The sequence below is a fragment of the Hemitrygon akajei genome, chromosome 16, assembly GCF_048418815.1.
Source record: "Hemitrygon akajei chromosome 16, sHemAka1.3, whole genome shotgun sequence".
Classification (NCBI taxonomy): domain Eukaryota; kingdom Metazoa; phylum Chordata; class Chondrichthyes; order Myliobatiformes; family Dasyatidae; genus Hemitrygon; species Hemitrygon akajei.
In genome coordinates, this window is record NC_133139.1 from 86025644 (window position 1) to 86042505 (window position 16862).

At 45.3% G+C, this 16862-nt stretch overlaps 1 protein-coding gene across 1 annotated transcript in view; it reads left to right on the forward strand.

Moving 5' to 3' along the window:
* cacna1aa (calcium channel, voltage-dependent, P/Q type, alpha 1A subunit, a) overlaps nt 1-16862 on the forward strand; it is a 478641-nt gene that overhangs the window by 266625 nt on the left and 195154 nt on the right. Inside the window, 7 exon segments of the mRNA XM_073069345.1 lie at nt 1909-2021; nt 2594-2706; nt 6014-6145; nt 10179-10251; nt 12825-12942; nt 14111-14178; nt 16376-16482. Coding sequence (XP_072925446.1) covers nt 1909-2021; nt 2594-2706; nt 6014-6145; nt 10179-10251; nt 12825-12942; nt 14111-14178; nt 16376-16482 — 724 coding nt within the window.

A 16862-nucleotide genomic window follows, 5' to 3' on the forward strand; every position in this document is an offset into this window, starting at 1 on the left:
GCAGTTTCTTGTTTCCCTAAAGCATGAACTCTGTTTCCCACTTCAGAGTTGCTGTCTGACCTCCTAAATGCTTCTAGTATTTTCAAAGTTCAAAGCAAATGTATTATCAGAGAACGTAAATGTCATCATATACTACCCGAGATTTATTTTCTTGCGGGCACTCTCAGTAGAGGCAAGAGAATCGATGAAAAGCTACACATAAATAGACGGATAAATAACCAATGTGCAAAAAGACAAACTGCAAATGCAAATGAATAAATAATATTGTGAACATTTGTAGAGTCCTTGAACAGGAAATCCTACAAACAGTAGTGGATGTGGCCCAGTCCATCACGGGTAAAGCCTTCCCCACCATTGAGCACATCTACATGAAACATTGTCGCAGGAAAGCAGCGTCCATCATCAGAGACACCCAGCACCCAGGACATGTTCTCTTCTCATTGCTGCCATCAGGAAGGAGGTACAGGAGCCTCAGGACTCACCCCACCAGGTTCAGGAACAGTTACTACCCCTCAACCATCAGACTCCTGAACCAAAGGGGATAACTTGACTCAAATTCACTCACCCCATAACTGTTTCCTCAACCTGTGGACTCACTTTCAAGGATTCATCATCTCATGTTCTCAATACTTATTGCTTATTGACTTATCATTTCTTCTTTTTGCATTTGCACAATTTGTTCTCTTTTGCACTCTGATTGAAAGCCCTAGTTTGTTGTTATTCATTGAGTCTGTTATGGTTACTGTTCTATAGATTTGTTGAGTAGGCCTGCAAGAAAATGAAACCCAGGATAGTGACATATATGTACTTTAATAAAAAAGTTTACTTTGAACTTTAAAAGTGAGCTCATAGGTTGCAGAACCGGTTCATTGTTGAGATTATTCGTGCTGGTTCAAAGACAGTAAATCTAATGACTGGCATCCCAAAGTTTTTAAAGAAGTGTCTGTTGAGATAGGGCATGCATTGATTGTTATCTTCTAAAATCCCATAAATTCCGGAATGTTCCCACAGACTGGAAGGATGCAAATATAACAGTACTCTGTAAGAAGGGAGGGCAAGAGAAAACCAAATGAGTGGGAGAGGAGACTCGGAGTAGTTCTGAAAATAAATTTAAAGAATGAGTTAAAATTTTTTCCAATTGGAAAAAAAGTCCCAGATTTTGTGCAGATTGAGCAAGATTTGTAATTTGTAGATTGGAAATGTGCATCATGCAGCAAACCTGCATGCCTCATTTCAGGGAAACATTTCTCGCCTATTTCCATAGAAGACCTTGCTTGGTAGAAGACAAGTCAAGTGATATTTAACTTGGATTTGAGCAACCTAATTTCCCAGCCTCCTTTTCAAGATTCAAGATTGCTTAATGGCATTTTCAGTGAATAATTGTCAAAGAGAACAAAATGGTTGTTGCTCCGAATCTGATACAGCATCAAAAAACACAATAAATATAAATACATAAAAATAGCTTATATACTATGTATATTGATGCTAGATACAGGAGTATCTGACAGGTGACCCTGACAGGAAATGTTGTGGGGAGTGTGGAGGAGTGGGTTAATGGGTGGAGGTGTTGATCAGCCTTACTGCTTGAGGAAAATAATGTGGTCCTGGTGTGGATGCTGCAAAGCCTCTTTCCCAACAGGACTGGGACAAGCAGTCGATGAGCAAGGTGGATGGGATCCCACGTGATGGTACTGACCCTTTTCCAGCACCTTTCTATATTTACGTCCTTGATGGTGGGTAGGCTGATGTCAGTGGTGGGTAGGCTGATGTCAGTGATGCGTTGGGCAATTTTAACTACCCAATGTAATGGAAAGTGCTTTTTGTAATGGAACATGACAATATTTTTTGTACGAATGACCAGCTGGCTTATTATTTAACATGCTGCATTGTCGTTTCCTTCTGTTTCAGACTATGCAGAATTCATATTCTTAGGACTCTTTATGTCAGAAATGTTTATAAAAATGTACGGTCTGGGCACAAGACCCTACTTTCATTCTTCTTTCAACTGTTTTGATTGCGCGGTAAGTGACGTCCTGTGATTTCTCTCTCGCACCTTCATCCTTGGGGGTCTCCCTGGGGACTTGGTCAGTAGATGCAGCCATACAGATAAGCAGAGAACCAGGAAAGGCCAGGGTGTAACATCTGCCCTCCACTGAGATCAGATTAGCCACTGTTGTGCCTTTGTATGGGTGATTCCTGGAGCCCAGTACTCAGTTTATGCCTCAGTGTTCATCGCCAAAGGTGGAGAGGCAGATAAGGTATTATAATGAAGATGATTTTGATTCTGAACTTAGTCTCCTAGAGGGAGACTCACCATTCACTGATCTGAGCCTTGAGTGTACTCAATGCTAAATATACCCTGTCTGACGGGATATCAGGTTCCAAATATTCACTCCGCCTGGGTATGGAAACTCCTCCTCAACTCAATCCTGATTGGCCAGCCTCTTAATCACAAAACATTACCCTCTTCCTTCACACTCACCATCCAGAGTTAACAGCTTCTTTATATCTGTTCTTTACTGCCAAATGTATGTTTGTTTTCAGTATTTGGCGTCTTTTCCATCTCTGTTGACCGGTGATCTTCCTCTTGCAGGTTATTATAGGCAGTATTTTTGAAGTGCTCTGGGCTGCCGTCAAGCCTGGCACCTCCTTTGGCATCAGTGTCTTACGGGCACTGAGGTTACTCCGGATATTCAAAGTCACAAAGTAAGTTTTTTCCGCGGTGCCTCTGATGGTCACGTAGCTGTGAGTGTGATTCACTGGTCACCTTGACTGGAGTTAAATTTAATTAATCAGATTTCTCAACAGTCAATGAACCCATGAACATTGCCTCAATATTTTTGTTCCTTTTTAGCACTGCATATTTAATAATTTTTCATATATATTTCTTACTGTAATGTATAGTACATTCAAGCCGGGACTTGAGTTCTAGGAGAAGTTTGAATAGGTTAGGACTGGAGTGTAGGAAAATGAGAGGAGATTTGATAGAGGTATACAAAATTATGAGGGGTATAGATAGGGTAAATGCAAGCAAGCTTTTTCCCCTGAGGTAGGGGGAGACTCGAACTAGAGGTTATAGGTTAAGGGTGAAAGGTGAGATGTTTAAGGGGAACGTGAGAGGGACAGCGATGAGCGTGTAGAATGAGCTGCCAATGGAAACAGTGAAGAGAAGTTTGGACAAGTACATAGATTGGAGTGCAGGTTGATCTGACCAGGCATAATGATAGTTCAGTATGGATTAGATGGGTTGAAGGGCGTGTCCCTATACTGTAGTGCTTTTTCACTCTATGAATTGCACAGTACTGCAGCCGCAAGCAACAAGTTTCACGATTTCTGTCAGTGGTAATAAAGCTGATGCTGATCCAGAGTAAAATTATTCGAAATAGGTGAGATCATGACATGACAATGAATTGAGATGATTGATTCCGAGTGCTCCGTCCCTTATGAAGTATTATTTTGTTGACTTCAGTGGAAATGAGTTTCAGAGGCAGGTGATCAGGGCTATTTGGTGACTGTGGGCAAATTTTCTTGTGGGTGATGTCTTTTGTTCCCTGTTCCTGACCCCTAACTAGCATTTGTACAGGGGGAAAAAAAGACATTCATCACAATTCAGAGTCCCAAACAGTCTTTCCAGATGAGGCAAGTCTTCATCTTCAAGTCTTTCAGTGACTTGTTCGGTATGCCGTACTCTTTCACAGCAGTTAGACTCGCCATAGATTGGGGGACTGCACTAATGAGCACCACAGCAGGCATGATTATCTGGTGGCCACGTATTTTAAATCAACTTCACATTCCCGTCTCTACCGCCAGGGTGAGGCCACTCTCAGGATGGCGGAGCAACACCTCACATTCTGTCTGAGTTGCCTCCAACCTGACAGCATGAAGATTAACATTCTGCCCCCTCCCCCTTCGCTCTTTTTCCATTTCCCATTCTGGCTCCCCTCCTGCGCTTTCCCTTCTGTTCTCCTGCCCATCACCTCTCTCTGGTGCCATTCCTCCTTCCCTTTCTCCCATGGCCCGCTCTTCTCTTCTATCAGGCACCTTCCTCTTCAACCCTTTACCTTTTCCACCTATCACCTCCCAGCTTCTCACCCCCTCACCCGGCTCCACCTGTCACTTGTCATATATCAGCTGTGTCAGTCCTCTCTCTGAATTAGTAAATGGTTGGGTTCACATACAGGGAGTGGGTACTGAGGAGGTATTGCGCATTAAGAGTTGTTGGATTACACTCAGTGGCCACTTTATTATGTACAACTGCTCGCCAATGCAAATGTGTAATCAATCAATCATGTGGCAGCAACTCAATGCATAAAAGCACGCAGACACGGTCAAGAGGTTCAGTTGTTGTTCAGACCAGAAGTCAGCATGGGGAGAAGAAATGTGATCTAAGTGACTTTGACTGTGACGTGATTGTTGGTGCCAGACAGGGTGGTTTGAGTATCTCAAAAATTTTGCTCTCCTGGATTTTTCACAAATAACAGTCTCTAGAGTTTATGGAGAATGGTGTGAAAAACAAAAAAAATGTATTGTTAATAAGAGAGGTTGGACAAGAATAGCCAGACTGGTTCAAAGTGATATGGAAATGACAGTAACTTAAATAATCATGCGTTATAACAGTGGTGTACAGAAGAGCATCTTAGAACGCACAACATGTTGAACCTTGGAGTGGAATTTCTACAGCATTAGAAGACCTCCAACATACACTCAGTGGCCTCTTTATTAAGTGCAGAAGGTACCTAATAGAGTGGCCGCTGTGTGTAATTTCATCCCAGGGCTGCATTATCGATCTAAGGTTGCAGATCAATTTTATTTTTAAATTGGATTGGCTCTCTGATATTTAATGGAGAGGACGAGTATCATTCAGGAAGATTGACCTTGTTACATTTGCGCAGAGTAAGACCAAAAATAGTTGTCAGATGAACCGTTTTTACTGAGTCATGTTAGCCACGGTACACGCTGGGCAACTTTCAACTGGGAGCGACGAGTCAGGCCCACCGGGATGAGAGAGCATGCACTTCGAAGCCTGCGCTGAAAGAGAAGGATCTCTCCAGCGCAGGAGACCCAGTCAGTTTACTGTACGACCAACCAGCTGCACGTGCACTTGCCACGTTCTCGCAGTCGGTCTGATACGGTTCAGGGCTGTTTAAACTAAACAAAAATATACAATGAACACATCGTTGATATGTGTTGATGTGACATCTGTTTTGATTAAAAAATATCACATAATGCCTTGCTTGATCATTATTAAACAATTACGTATTCACAGGAAGGTATTAGGTCAGATAACAGAAAGCTTGTCCGCGGGAATGGGTGTTAAAAAGCATTAAACAGGAGGAAATTGTTGGAAAAAGAATTCCAGGGTTTAAGGTCTTTGCAGCTGAAAGTGTAACCTTTGTCAGGGATCTGAAGGAGCACCAAGAACTTGGAGAATTTTGGGATTAGAAGAGATTCCAGGGATAGGGAAAGACCAAGAGCCTGGTGTGATTAAATCAACAATGAGCACTTTAAGAAGGAATGGTGTATGACCAGGAGTAGGTGTAGGTCAGGAAATAGGTGATGGATGGGCAGGACAAGGGCAGCGGAGAATGGAATCACACAAGAGACTGAAGGTGCTGGAATATAACGCAACAAACAGTCAGCTGGAGGAAAGGAAATGCCAACATTTGGGGTTGAAATCCTGCACACAGGAATTCTGATGCATGGTTTCAACACGAAACATCGGCTGTTCATTTCCCAACACAGATGCTGCTCGGCCTGCTGAGTTCCACCTGCAGATTGTCCTTTGCTTTAGAATGGAATAGTCTAGTCTAGGAGCAGTGACGGGGGAATAGTTGAGTGACTGTACAGATGTGTGCTTTGAACATTGGTGGAGTGTGGGCTATCAGCAAGAGTGCACAAAGTTCGGTTTACCTGCGATACTTCTCTTCCATTGCCACAGGGGTAAATGCTGTATCAATAATGTCTCGCTCTAGAGCTGTACTGTAACTGAAAGGGATTTCTATTTCTTCACCAGGTATTGGGCTTCTCTCCGTAACTTGGTGGTCTCCCTCCTGAGCTCCATGAAGTCCATCATCAGCTTATTGTTCCTGTTATTCCTCTTTATTGTTGTCTTTGCCCTTTTAGGAATGCAACTCTTTGGTGGCCAGTAAGTACTTATTGTCTGTGATTTAATCATTGATCAGGTCCGCCATCAAGTGGGGAATGAGTTGATAAATTGGTTTATTATTGTCACATATACCCAGGTACTTACTTACTCACTGCCTGTTACGCCACTGGCGTTTGGGGCAGCAATGAAGGTTCTCCATCTCGGGCGGTGTTCAGGGCTTCCTTCATCCTGTCAGTAGCTTCCTCACAGTTTTCACTACTGTCAGTCATACAAGTAGACAGGGTCAAAAGAGAGCTTTTGGCGCATTGGCCTTTATAAATCAAAGTATTGAGTATAAGAGTTGGAATGTAATGGTGAGGTTGTATAAGACATTGGTGAGACTGAATTTGGAGTATTGTGTACAGTTTTGGTCTCTAAATTGCAGGAAGGATATTAATAAGTTTGAAAGAGTGCAGAGAAGGTTTACAAGGATGTTGCCGGGACTTGAGAAACTGAGTTACAGAGAAAGGTTGAATATGTTAGGACGTTATTCCCTGGAGCGTAGAAGAATGAGGGGAGACTTGATAGAGGTATATAAAATTATGACGGGTATAGACAGAGTGAATGCAAACAGGCTTTTTCCACTCAGGCTAGGGGAGAAAAAAACCAGAGGACATGGTTTAAGGGTGAAGAGGGAAAAGTTTAAAGGGAACATTGGGGGGGCTTCTTCATACAAAGAGTAGTGGGAGTGTGGAATGAGCTGCCAGATGAAGTGGTAAATGCGCGCTCACTTTTAACATTTAAGAAAAACTTGGACAGGTACATGGACGAGAGGTGTATGGAGGGATATGGTCCAGGTGCAGGTCAGTGGGACTAGGCAGAAAAATGGTTCGGCACAGTCAAGAAGGGCCAAAAGGCCTGTTTCTGTGCTGTAATGTTCTGTGGTTCTCAGTCCCGGGTTGAGACACAGGAATACCATCGGACTCAGATGCAGAAGAACTCATCATTGTTGTTTCTGTAACAGCTTTGTTTGACCACTCAGGGTTATTAGCCCTGAGCTAGACCCCCAAACCTAGAGGACTGGTAGACCACTCTTACCCTTTGACCTGTTTGACATGGGTGACTCTACCAAGAGCTAAAGCATAAAGCCCTGACTCCAGCCGACATTGCTCTCTGGGTCATTGAGACACGCAAGCCCCCAAACCCTACGACAAGGCTGTGGTCCTCTCGGAGGGTGTACCAAGGTACAGTGAAAAAACCTTGTTTTGCGTGTCATCCATAAGTATCATTCCATCAGGTCAGTACAGTGAGGTAGTGCAGGGGAAAAGTAGTAACAATGCAGAATAAAGCGTTACGGAGAAAGTGCAGTGCGGGCGGACAGGAAGGTGTAAGGCCACGATAAGGCCTCTGTGTAATGATCTGATCTGTATGAACAGTATGCAAGACAAGCTTTCCACTGTATCTTGGTATGTTTGATAATTATAAACTGATATCAATACCAAATGTGGGCAAATGAAACTACTTTAACTGGACATCTGCAAAATACTGGGGGTACTCAACAGGTCAGGCAGCATCTATGGGAAAGAGCAAACAGTCGGGGTTTCGGGCAACACCCTTCTTCAGGACTGAGAAGGAAGGGGGGAGATAACTGAACAAAAAGGAGGGGGGTGGGTGAAGAGGCTAGCTGGAAGGTGATGGGCAAAGCCAGGTGGGTGGGAAAGGTCAAAGGCTGGAAAAGTAGGAATCTGGTAGGAGAGGAGTGTGGACCATAGGAAAAAAGGGAAGGGGTAGTGACCCTGGGGGAACTAATTGGGTCCTCCCCTATTGGATTCCTTCTTCTCCAGCCCTTGAGCTTTCCCACCCAACTGGCTTCGCCCATCACCTTCCAGCTCGCCTCTTCGCCCTCCGCCCTCCCGCCTCCTTTCTATTCTGATGTCTTCCCCCTTCCTTCTCTGTCCTGAAGAAGGGTCTTGGACCAAAACGTCGACTGTTTATTCATTTCCAGCAATGCTGCCTGACCTGCTGAGTTCCTCCAGCATTTTGTGTGTTGCTTTGGACTTCCAGAGTCTGTAGAATTTGTTATGTTCGTGACTTAAGAGGGCATCTTGGTTATCATGGATGAGTTGAGCTGAAAGGCACGTCTCTGTGCTCTTATGGTCCTGTGACTCTGAAACACAGACAGACGCCTCAGCAACAACACCAGAGGTCAGGATTGACCAGCCCACGTGATTCCTGATGCTGCTCTGGTTGCACTTGCAATGTCACACACGCAATGGCCTGATGTAGAGAAAGCTTCATCATGACAGCAATAGAGCTCGGTGCATGAGAGTAAAACAACTGTAGGGAAAACAGAAGCTTTCCACAGGTGTCCATGCTTAGTGGGTAACATGATAGCAACAGAGACTGTGCATTGTATTCCATAGTCAGTTCCGTGGTCCCACTGCTCCACCAGCCTGGGTTGAATCCTGACCATGGCTACTGCTTCCATGGATGTCAAACATTCTCCCTGGTTTCCTCCCCATCCCAAAGAAGCACTAGAAGGTGGTGCTGATTTATTGGCATCCTGTGTGGCCACTGGTGGCACCTATGGGCTTCCTCAACATGATCCATGGAAAGGGTGTCACCACCGTTGGACGTGTGGTGACACTTGTGGGCTGCCTCAGCACAATCACTGGACTGTATCGGTTGTTGACGCAAAACAACACATTTCCCCAAATGCTTTAATGCTTTCGCTGTGCGTGACAAATCAAGCTAATCTTAATCTTATCCCTGTAGGGTCCAGAGAAGGCTCATGACAATTAATCTGGGACTGAAAGGGTTAATGTATAAGGAGGCATTTGATAGTTCTGGGCCTGTACTCACTTGAGTTTAGAAGAATGAGGAGGGAGGCCCAATCTGTCCACGTTAACTGAGCTGAGGCCTTGATCCTAGCTGTCTATATACGCAAGCCTGGCAGTACGATATAGAGAGCAAGCTGTTACCCGTGTAGCAAGCTCCCCCCTCTCCACGCATCTGATGAGCCCAAAGGAACGGCAGAGACTGATACAGTTTGGCACCAGCAGCGTCGCAGGAGTTGCCAGTCAGCATTGAACTCAATGTGGGACTGTCTCAGGGACTCCAGCTCTGGATTTATCGTTTGGAGTTTACTACCGAAACCTTCCCTGTGAGCGGGTATAGCTGTAAGGCAGCGGAGGTTAGATATCAGAGTTTCCTTTCTCCAGGATGAGCTGACGAGCCCCATCAGCCTGAAGCAACTGGTTTTAAGGTTCCAGTAACCCACCTTTGCCTCTTCTCCTGTCAGGCAAAATGGTTCCACTGGGCATGGTAGCTAAGCCACACATGAAGTCCAGGAGCTGGACTTGGTTGTCAGAGGCTATTTGAGGCACATGCCACTGGGAGCATTTAATAGGTAGTGGGAGCTTGTCCCCATTACCACCACTGGCTATAACAATCTTAGGGTTGTTAAACCTGTCAAATAGTGAAAGACTAGATAGAGTCGACATGGAGATGATGTTTCCTATAGTGGGGGAGTCTAGAGCCAGAATGCATGGCCTCAGAGTACGAGGATGTACCTTTAGAACAGAGATGAGGAGGAATTTCTTTAGCCAGAGAGTGGAGAATCTGTGGAATTCATTGCCACCGGTGGCTGTGGAAACCGACTCATTGGGTATATTCAGAGCAGAGGTTGATAGGCCTTTGAAAGTTTACGGGAGGAAGTGTGAGAATGGGGTTAAGAGGGGTAATAAATCAACCATGATGAAATAGCAGAGTAGACTCGATGGGCTGAACAGCCTAATTCACCTCATATGTCTCATGCTATAAAATGAATCAAAAGGGGAGTTGGTGAGCAACTCCCTGTGAGGGAGAGCAAATTTGAAAGATTCAGGGGGGAGAAGGAGAGGAGGAATTGATGATATTGCTCCCCCAGGTGCTGGCATGGACCTGCTGGAGTGAATGGCCTCCCTTGTCTCTTTAAGATCAGATTTCAGAAACAATTCAACATTACTGTTGCAAACATTGGCACATTTCTCCATTTTAACGGAAAAGGTAAAATAAAAACACAGTTTGATTCCCTCTTTCTTATATTTTCCAGGTTTAATTTTGAGTCTGGTACACCCTCCACCAACTTTGACACATTTCCTGCAGCAATAATGACTGTGTTTCAGGTAAGTGCTCTCAAACTTGATGTAGAAGCTTTCGACAGGATGCAGTCAAGGTTCACCAAGATGCTGCTCGGATTAAGAAGCATGTCCCACGACGATAGGTTGAGAGAGCCAAGGTTTTTAAGTTGAATTTTTAATTGTCATTCAACTATACTGTTCATGAATACAGCCAAATGAGACAGCGTTACTCCGGGGTCAAGGTACAAAACACAGAGTCAACAGTCACACACACATAGCACATAGAAGAGATCAGTAAAATACAGCCACACAAAAAACGCTTAGTCCAAGTCCCTGAGTCGATGAACGTTGCAGCAGTCTGCAGTCGAACACACTACTGCTTGTGAACACTGGGGGGCAGCACTGACCCCCGCATGGACACCGCATTGCACCGCCTCGAGCACTGTGATGGAGCATCCAACTCCGAAACGGGTGACACCACGGCTTGAGGCCTGGTCCTTACTATGAGCAAGGACCAGCAGGGTGCTGTGATCACAAGGAAGGTGACTAAAATGATCACTCACTACTCGACTACACATCACCTTTGCACACTGACTCCTCTCTGTCACAGTCTGTACCAAATCCAGCTCTTTAAGTTCTTAATGTCCAGCGGGGCCTTGCGGTCGTGAAAAGTACATTTTGAAAAGAGAATAACACCTTTGGTTAACCCCGTTGAAGATGATTGGAGGAAAGTGTAGTGGGGGGGGATTTTTACACAGAGAGTGATCAATGCTTGGACGCACTGCCAGGTATGGTGGTCAAGGTGAATTCATCAGGGAGATTTATAGGACTCTGAGATAGACACATGGATGAAAGAAAATGGAGGACTATGTTGGAGGGAAGGGTTAGATTGATCTTAGATTTGGTTAAAAGGTCAGCTCAAAATCATGGACTGAAGATGTGACCTGTACTGTGCTGTATTCAAAGATTCAAGATTTTCAGAGGTCATTTATTATCGATGTACGGACGCAGCATGCAACCCTGAGATTCGTCTTCCCCACAGACAGTCACGAAGCAAAGAGCCATGGATCCTACCCGCTCAAAGAAAAACATCAAACCCCCACACTCCCACGCACAACTGCAGCAAAAAATGAGAAAAACACAGAATGTGAAGCACAAAAGCAAAAGGCTTATTTCGGTTCAGCTCTGTGTGCATTATTTTATGTTCTAAATTTGCCACAAGTAAGCACAACAGAACTTCCCTCCATTCACTTGTGTCGCGGGTTAAAAAAATTGTGCTGATTTAAATCTTTAAATAAACAAATAATCTGTGGTATTTTTAAGTGGTCTTTTACATCAGTAAGCCCCAGAGCACTTCACCCAACCAATTAGTGTTGTGCAAGCAATTAATATGGCCAATTGAACCATATTTAATGGTGATGATTTTTTTCCTCAGGCTTTTGGCCTGTTAAGCTGTAATCAGTGAATAACAGCCCAGCTTCATCTCGCCACAGTGATATGAGTCTTCACTGGATTCCTAGGGCTTTTCTCTCTGAAATGAAGAAGGATGAAAGTTGCCTTGATAGAGGCATATAAGATGATAAGAGGCTTAGGTAGAGCAGACAGTCAGAAACTAGGGCAGAAATGGCAAATACGAGAAGGCATAATTTGAAGGTGATTGGAGGAGAGTATGGGGGACCTGTCAGAGTAGGTTTTTCACACAGAGTGGTGAGTGCGTGGGACACGTTGGTAGAGGCAGATACATCAGGGACATTTAAGAGACTCTTCGGTAGACAAATGGTTGAAAGAAAAATGGAGGGTTATGTGGGAGGGAAGGGTCAGATTGGTCTTGGAGCAGCTTAAAAAGTCAGCACAACATGCTGGGCCAAAAGGCCTGTGCTGCGGTGCAGTTTCCTAGGTTCCAACCCTAATCCTCGTCTCCTGCCAAGTAGTTTTGTTCAAAACTAATGTATTTGCATTGTGAAAAATTAAATTATTAAACTTCAATTAAAACATTGTCCTTGTCACACATAGTACATTGCAGCTTCCAGGTTTCTTGGTGCTGGGGAGTACACCAAATGTATGTATTATAATTAATATATAACAGAGAAACAGAGAGAGATGGAGAGGGAGAGGGAGAGAGAGTGGTCTATATATATATATATAGAGAGAGAGAGAGACCACTCTCTGTCCCTCTCTGTCTCCCTGTCCTGGGGCACCCTGTTGTAAGTCCAGCTTGGTGAGGGTGCATGTGAGCAGGGCAGATGGATGGAGCTTTTGCATGACTGCCCCACCCAGGCTGAGGAGGAGTCAGTGAAGAGTTTGCTGCACCAACCCCACGCTCCATCTGCCTTCCTGCTTCCCAGTCTACAGTGAGTGTCTGAAGATCAGAATCATGGGGACGGAATGCTAACTCCGAAATCTCGGGGATGGTCCCTCTAGGAGTGGAGAAAGGTTAGGCAAATCCTTGTACGTTTTTGGATGATGGCCTCCTCCGGGTCCCCGCAGTTGCAAACATCCTAGGAAGCTGCAGAGCTGTGTAAAGTTCATTGGGCAGGACTGCTCTGTGCAACCCTGTTTACCCCAGGTCTGCAAAAGAAACAGTGTGATGAGTGACAGTCACATTTCTTTGCTCCTAGATCCTGACGGGTGAAGACTGGAACGTGGTGATGTATGACGGCATAGAATCCCAGGGTGGCGTCAACAGAGGGATGATTTCCTCCGTCTACTTCATCGTCCTGACTCTCTTCGGCAACTGTATCCTTGACATTTCAAAGCACAGAGTCTGGCATCAGTCTAACTTCCCAAGAGCTTGGCTCCAGCCTGATAGAGCAGGTTATATTTGTTGGCCATGAGAAATTACAGTCCATAACATGGGGGGGAAACAAAGGCAACTGGTTTGTCTGCTTCTCTCTATCCCTTACTCATCCAAATACATTAATTTGTAGACTGTAGTTCCTTCTGGCCAATTATTTCCATGTCGGGGAATGTGGAATACTATACCAACATATTCCTATTAGTTGTTGTAAAGATGTAGTATTTTACATCAAGCCACATGTGCTGGATGACCAGGGACCTTTATTATTCCTTCTTCCTCACCCACCTGAACACGGTCTCCTTCCTTTAATCTATTCATCAATCTGGCATTCATTGGCAAGGTCCCTCACTAATTGTTCATGAATGTTGGTCAATAAAAAGTGCCTTCGAAGATTTCATTTGAATCCTCTGATCTCTGGAGATCCAGGATAGAAGCTATTTGTTACTCGTATATGATATAAATTGCATAATGTATGAAGAGCGTTTGATGGCTCTGGACCTGTGCTCAATGGAGTTCAAATGAATAAGGGGGAACCTAATTAAAACACACTGAATTCTGAATGGCCTGGGAAGAGTGAACGTAGAGAGGATGTTTCCATTAGTATGAGATTCTAGGATCCGAGGCCACAGCCTTGGAATTAAAAAAGGAAGTTCTTTTAGGAGTTTCTTCAGCCACATGGTGGTGAATCTGTGGAATTTCATTGTTACAGAGGACTATGGAGACCAAGCCAATGGGTGTACTTGAGGCAGAACTTGATAGGTGCTTGTTTGCTAAAGAGATTAAATCTTACAGGGAGAAGGTGGGAGAATAGAGTTGAGGGAAATGGAATGGTGGAGTAGACTCAGTGGGCCAAATGGCCTAATTCTACTTAAGTATCTTACAATGTTATGACTCATGTTGAACCCTGTTCCCAACAGTTCTTATTTAGCAGAACTGGATTGTGGGCTCAACATTTTTACAATGCTAGATTCTCCCCCTTTGATCCGTATAATTAAGAACAAATATCTAACAACCATATCTGTCTGTCAATGACTGGGATTTGATCTCGTATGGGTGTTTTGCTTTGCGCTGCTCTGTTCCTGTTTTGACCTTCATTTGGCTGACCAGATACCTTACTGAATGTATTCTTGGCCATTGCTGTAGACAACCTTGCCAATGCACAGGAGCTGACAAAGGTATAAGACTGCAATTCTGGACTAACAGTAGTGCTGTCTGCCATGTCAAACACAAACTAGAAGAACAATACATATTTCACCTGGGTAGTTCACAACCCAATGATGTGAACACTGAGTTTTCCACTTTCACATAGCCCATACTTCCTGTGTTCCTGTCGCTCTGTCTGATCCGCACAGGCCTTCCAAACCCACTTCCAGCTCTTCTCCATCACCCGGTTTTGTTCCATTCCTTCACCTGGTTCTAGCTATCTATCCCACTGTACCTGCCTGGTATCCCACGTTTTGCTCCAAACGGTTGCACCTGCCCATTACCTGGTTCCTCTTATCACCTTCCTCATTCATCAGCTTCTACCATCCGTACCCTCATGTCTCCACATCACCTTCCAGCCTTCCCCTTCCACCCCACCACTCCCCTCCCCTACCCTCCAAATCTGACTCCATCTGCTTTTATTTATTTCTGTCTACCTACCACCCACCAGCCTCTGTCTCCCAACTCCTACCCTCTTCCTCCTGCTCCCCCTACTTGGTTCATCTGCCCATCATCTCCCTCCTACCTATCGCCCTGCTTCACCCTCATCTCCTCAAACTGACCCTCTCCCCATCACTGCCTCAAACTGACCCTCTGCCTCCTCACCCCAAAGTGACCCACTCCCTCACCTCCTCAAACTGACCCTCTCCCCCTCACCTCAAACTGACCCTCTTCCCTTTACCTCCTCAAACTGACCCACTCCCCCTCCTCAAACTGACCCACTCCCCCTCCTCAAACTGACCCCCTCACCTCAAACTGACCCTCTCACCTCAAACTGACCCTCTCCCCTTCACCTCCTCAAACTGACCCTCTTCCCTTTACCTCCTCAAACTGACCCACTCCCCCTCTCCTCAAACTGACCCTCTCCCCTCACCCCAAACTGATCATCTCCCCTCTCACATCCTCAAACTGACCATCTCCCCTTCACCTCCTCAAACTGACCATTTCCCCTTCACCTCCTCAAACTGACCATTTCCCCTTCATCTCCTCAAACTGACCACCTCCCCTTCATCCCCTCAAACTGACCATCTGCCCTGCACCTCCTCAAACTGACCCACTCCCTCACCTCCTCAAACTGATCCTCCCCCTCACCCCCTCAGACACTTTCCCCTCACCTCCTCCACACCCTTAGTTGTGATGCCCCAAAACGTTGCCAGTCCCTCGGCCTCCTGCTGCCTGCCCCTGTGAGCCTCTCCAGTACCTTGTGACCAAACTGCGCAGCTGTTACTACAGCTGGGAGCGCAGTAAGGGCCAGTGTTCTGTAGTGAGGGGGTAAGTACCTCTTGTAGTGAGGACGTACAAGAGGGTAGACAGGGTTAAGTTTTAGCACATACCTTCAGTGGCCACTTTACAAGGTACAGGAGTGAAAACCAGTGTGGTCTTCTGCTGTTGTAGCCCATCCATTTCAAGGTTCAATGTGTTGTGCCTTCAGAGATCATCTTCTGCACACCACTGTTATAACGTGTGGTCATCTGAGTCACTGTCACCTTCTTGCCCACTTGAACCAATCTGGCCATCCTCCTCTGACCTCTCATGACCAAGGCCTGTTTGCCCTGGCACTGCCATGCACTGGATGTTCTTACGCTTATCGCACTATTCTCTACAAACTCCAGAGACTTGTGTGTGAAAATCCCAGGAGATCAGCGGTTTCTGAGATACTCAAACCACCCGGTCTGGCACCAGCAATCATTCCACAGTCGAAATCACTGAGATTACATTTCTTCCCCATGTAGACATTAGGTCTGAGCAACAACTGAACCCCCCTTCCTTGACCATGTCTGCATGCTTTTATGCACTGAGTTGCTGCCACATGATGGGCTGATCAGATATTTGCATTGACGAGCGGGTGTACCTAATAAAGTGGCCACTAAGTGTAATCCAACAGCTCTTAAGATGTTAATACCACACTCAGTACCCACTGAAGCACTCTCCTTGTACGTGGACCCAACCATTTACTAACTCAGAGATAAGTCTGACACGGCTGATTGATGGTTGGGTGCGGTGATTAACAGCTGCATCACACCGGTGCTATGTTTCAATGTCGCAGTTTGCAACAGCCAGTATTGCAGCCATTCGACAGTTGGCGTATGGTATTACCACCGTTGCTGCTCTGTGTCTCTCGACAGTCTGGTTAGGTCGCTCATAGATGATTTCAATGTGTCACAATAGGATGAACAGGAAGAGGAGGAGGCAGCCAATCAGAAGCTTGCCTTGCAAAAGGCCAAGGAAGTGGCGGAAGTGAGCCCGCTGTCGGCTGCCAATCTCTCGATCGCTGCGTAAGTGGAGTCTGGTTAACGTTTGATGTTGTCCTCCTGATTAACGTGGATTTGGAACTGCAATAATGGCTGTGCTTAAAGGAGCTAGGACACACATTACCGGTGTGGCTGATTCCGTTGTGAAAGTTTGAAACTGTTGATTGGATGTACTGCTTGGTGAGCGTCTTTTTTTGTCTAGAATTACAGGGGCAGGAGCAAACCATTCAGCCCTTCAAGCTGACCTTTCCTGCTGTTCAATAGTGTGGATGGTACCATGCCTTGCCTGTTTCTCTCTGTTTGCCTCTAGGTCCACAAATCAGCCTTGATTATGTTCAACAACTTGAGTATCCACAGTTCTCCAGGGGAAAGAATTTAAACATCCACAAACTTTTGAGTAAAAG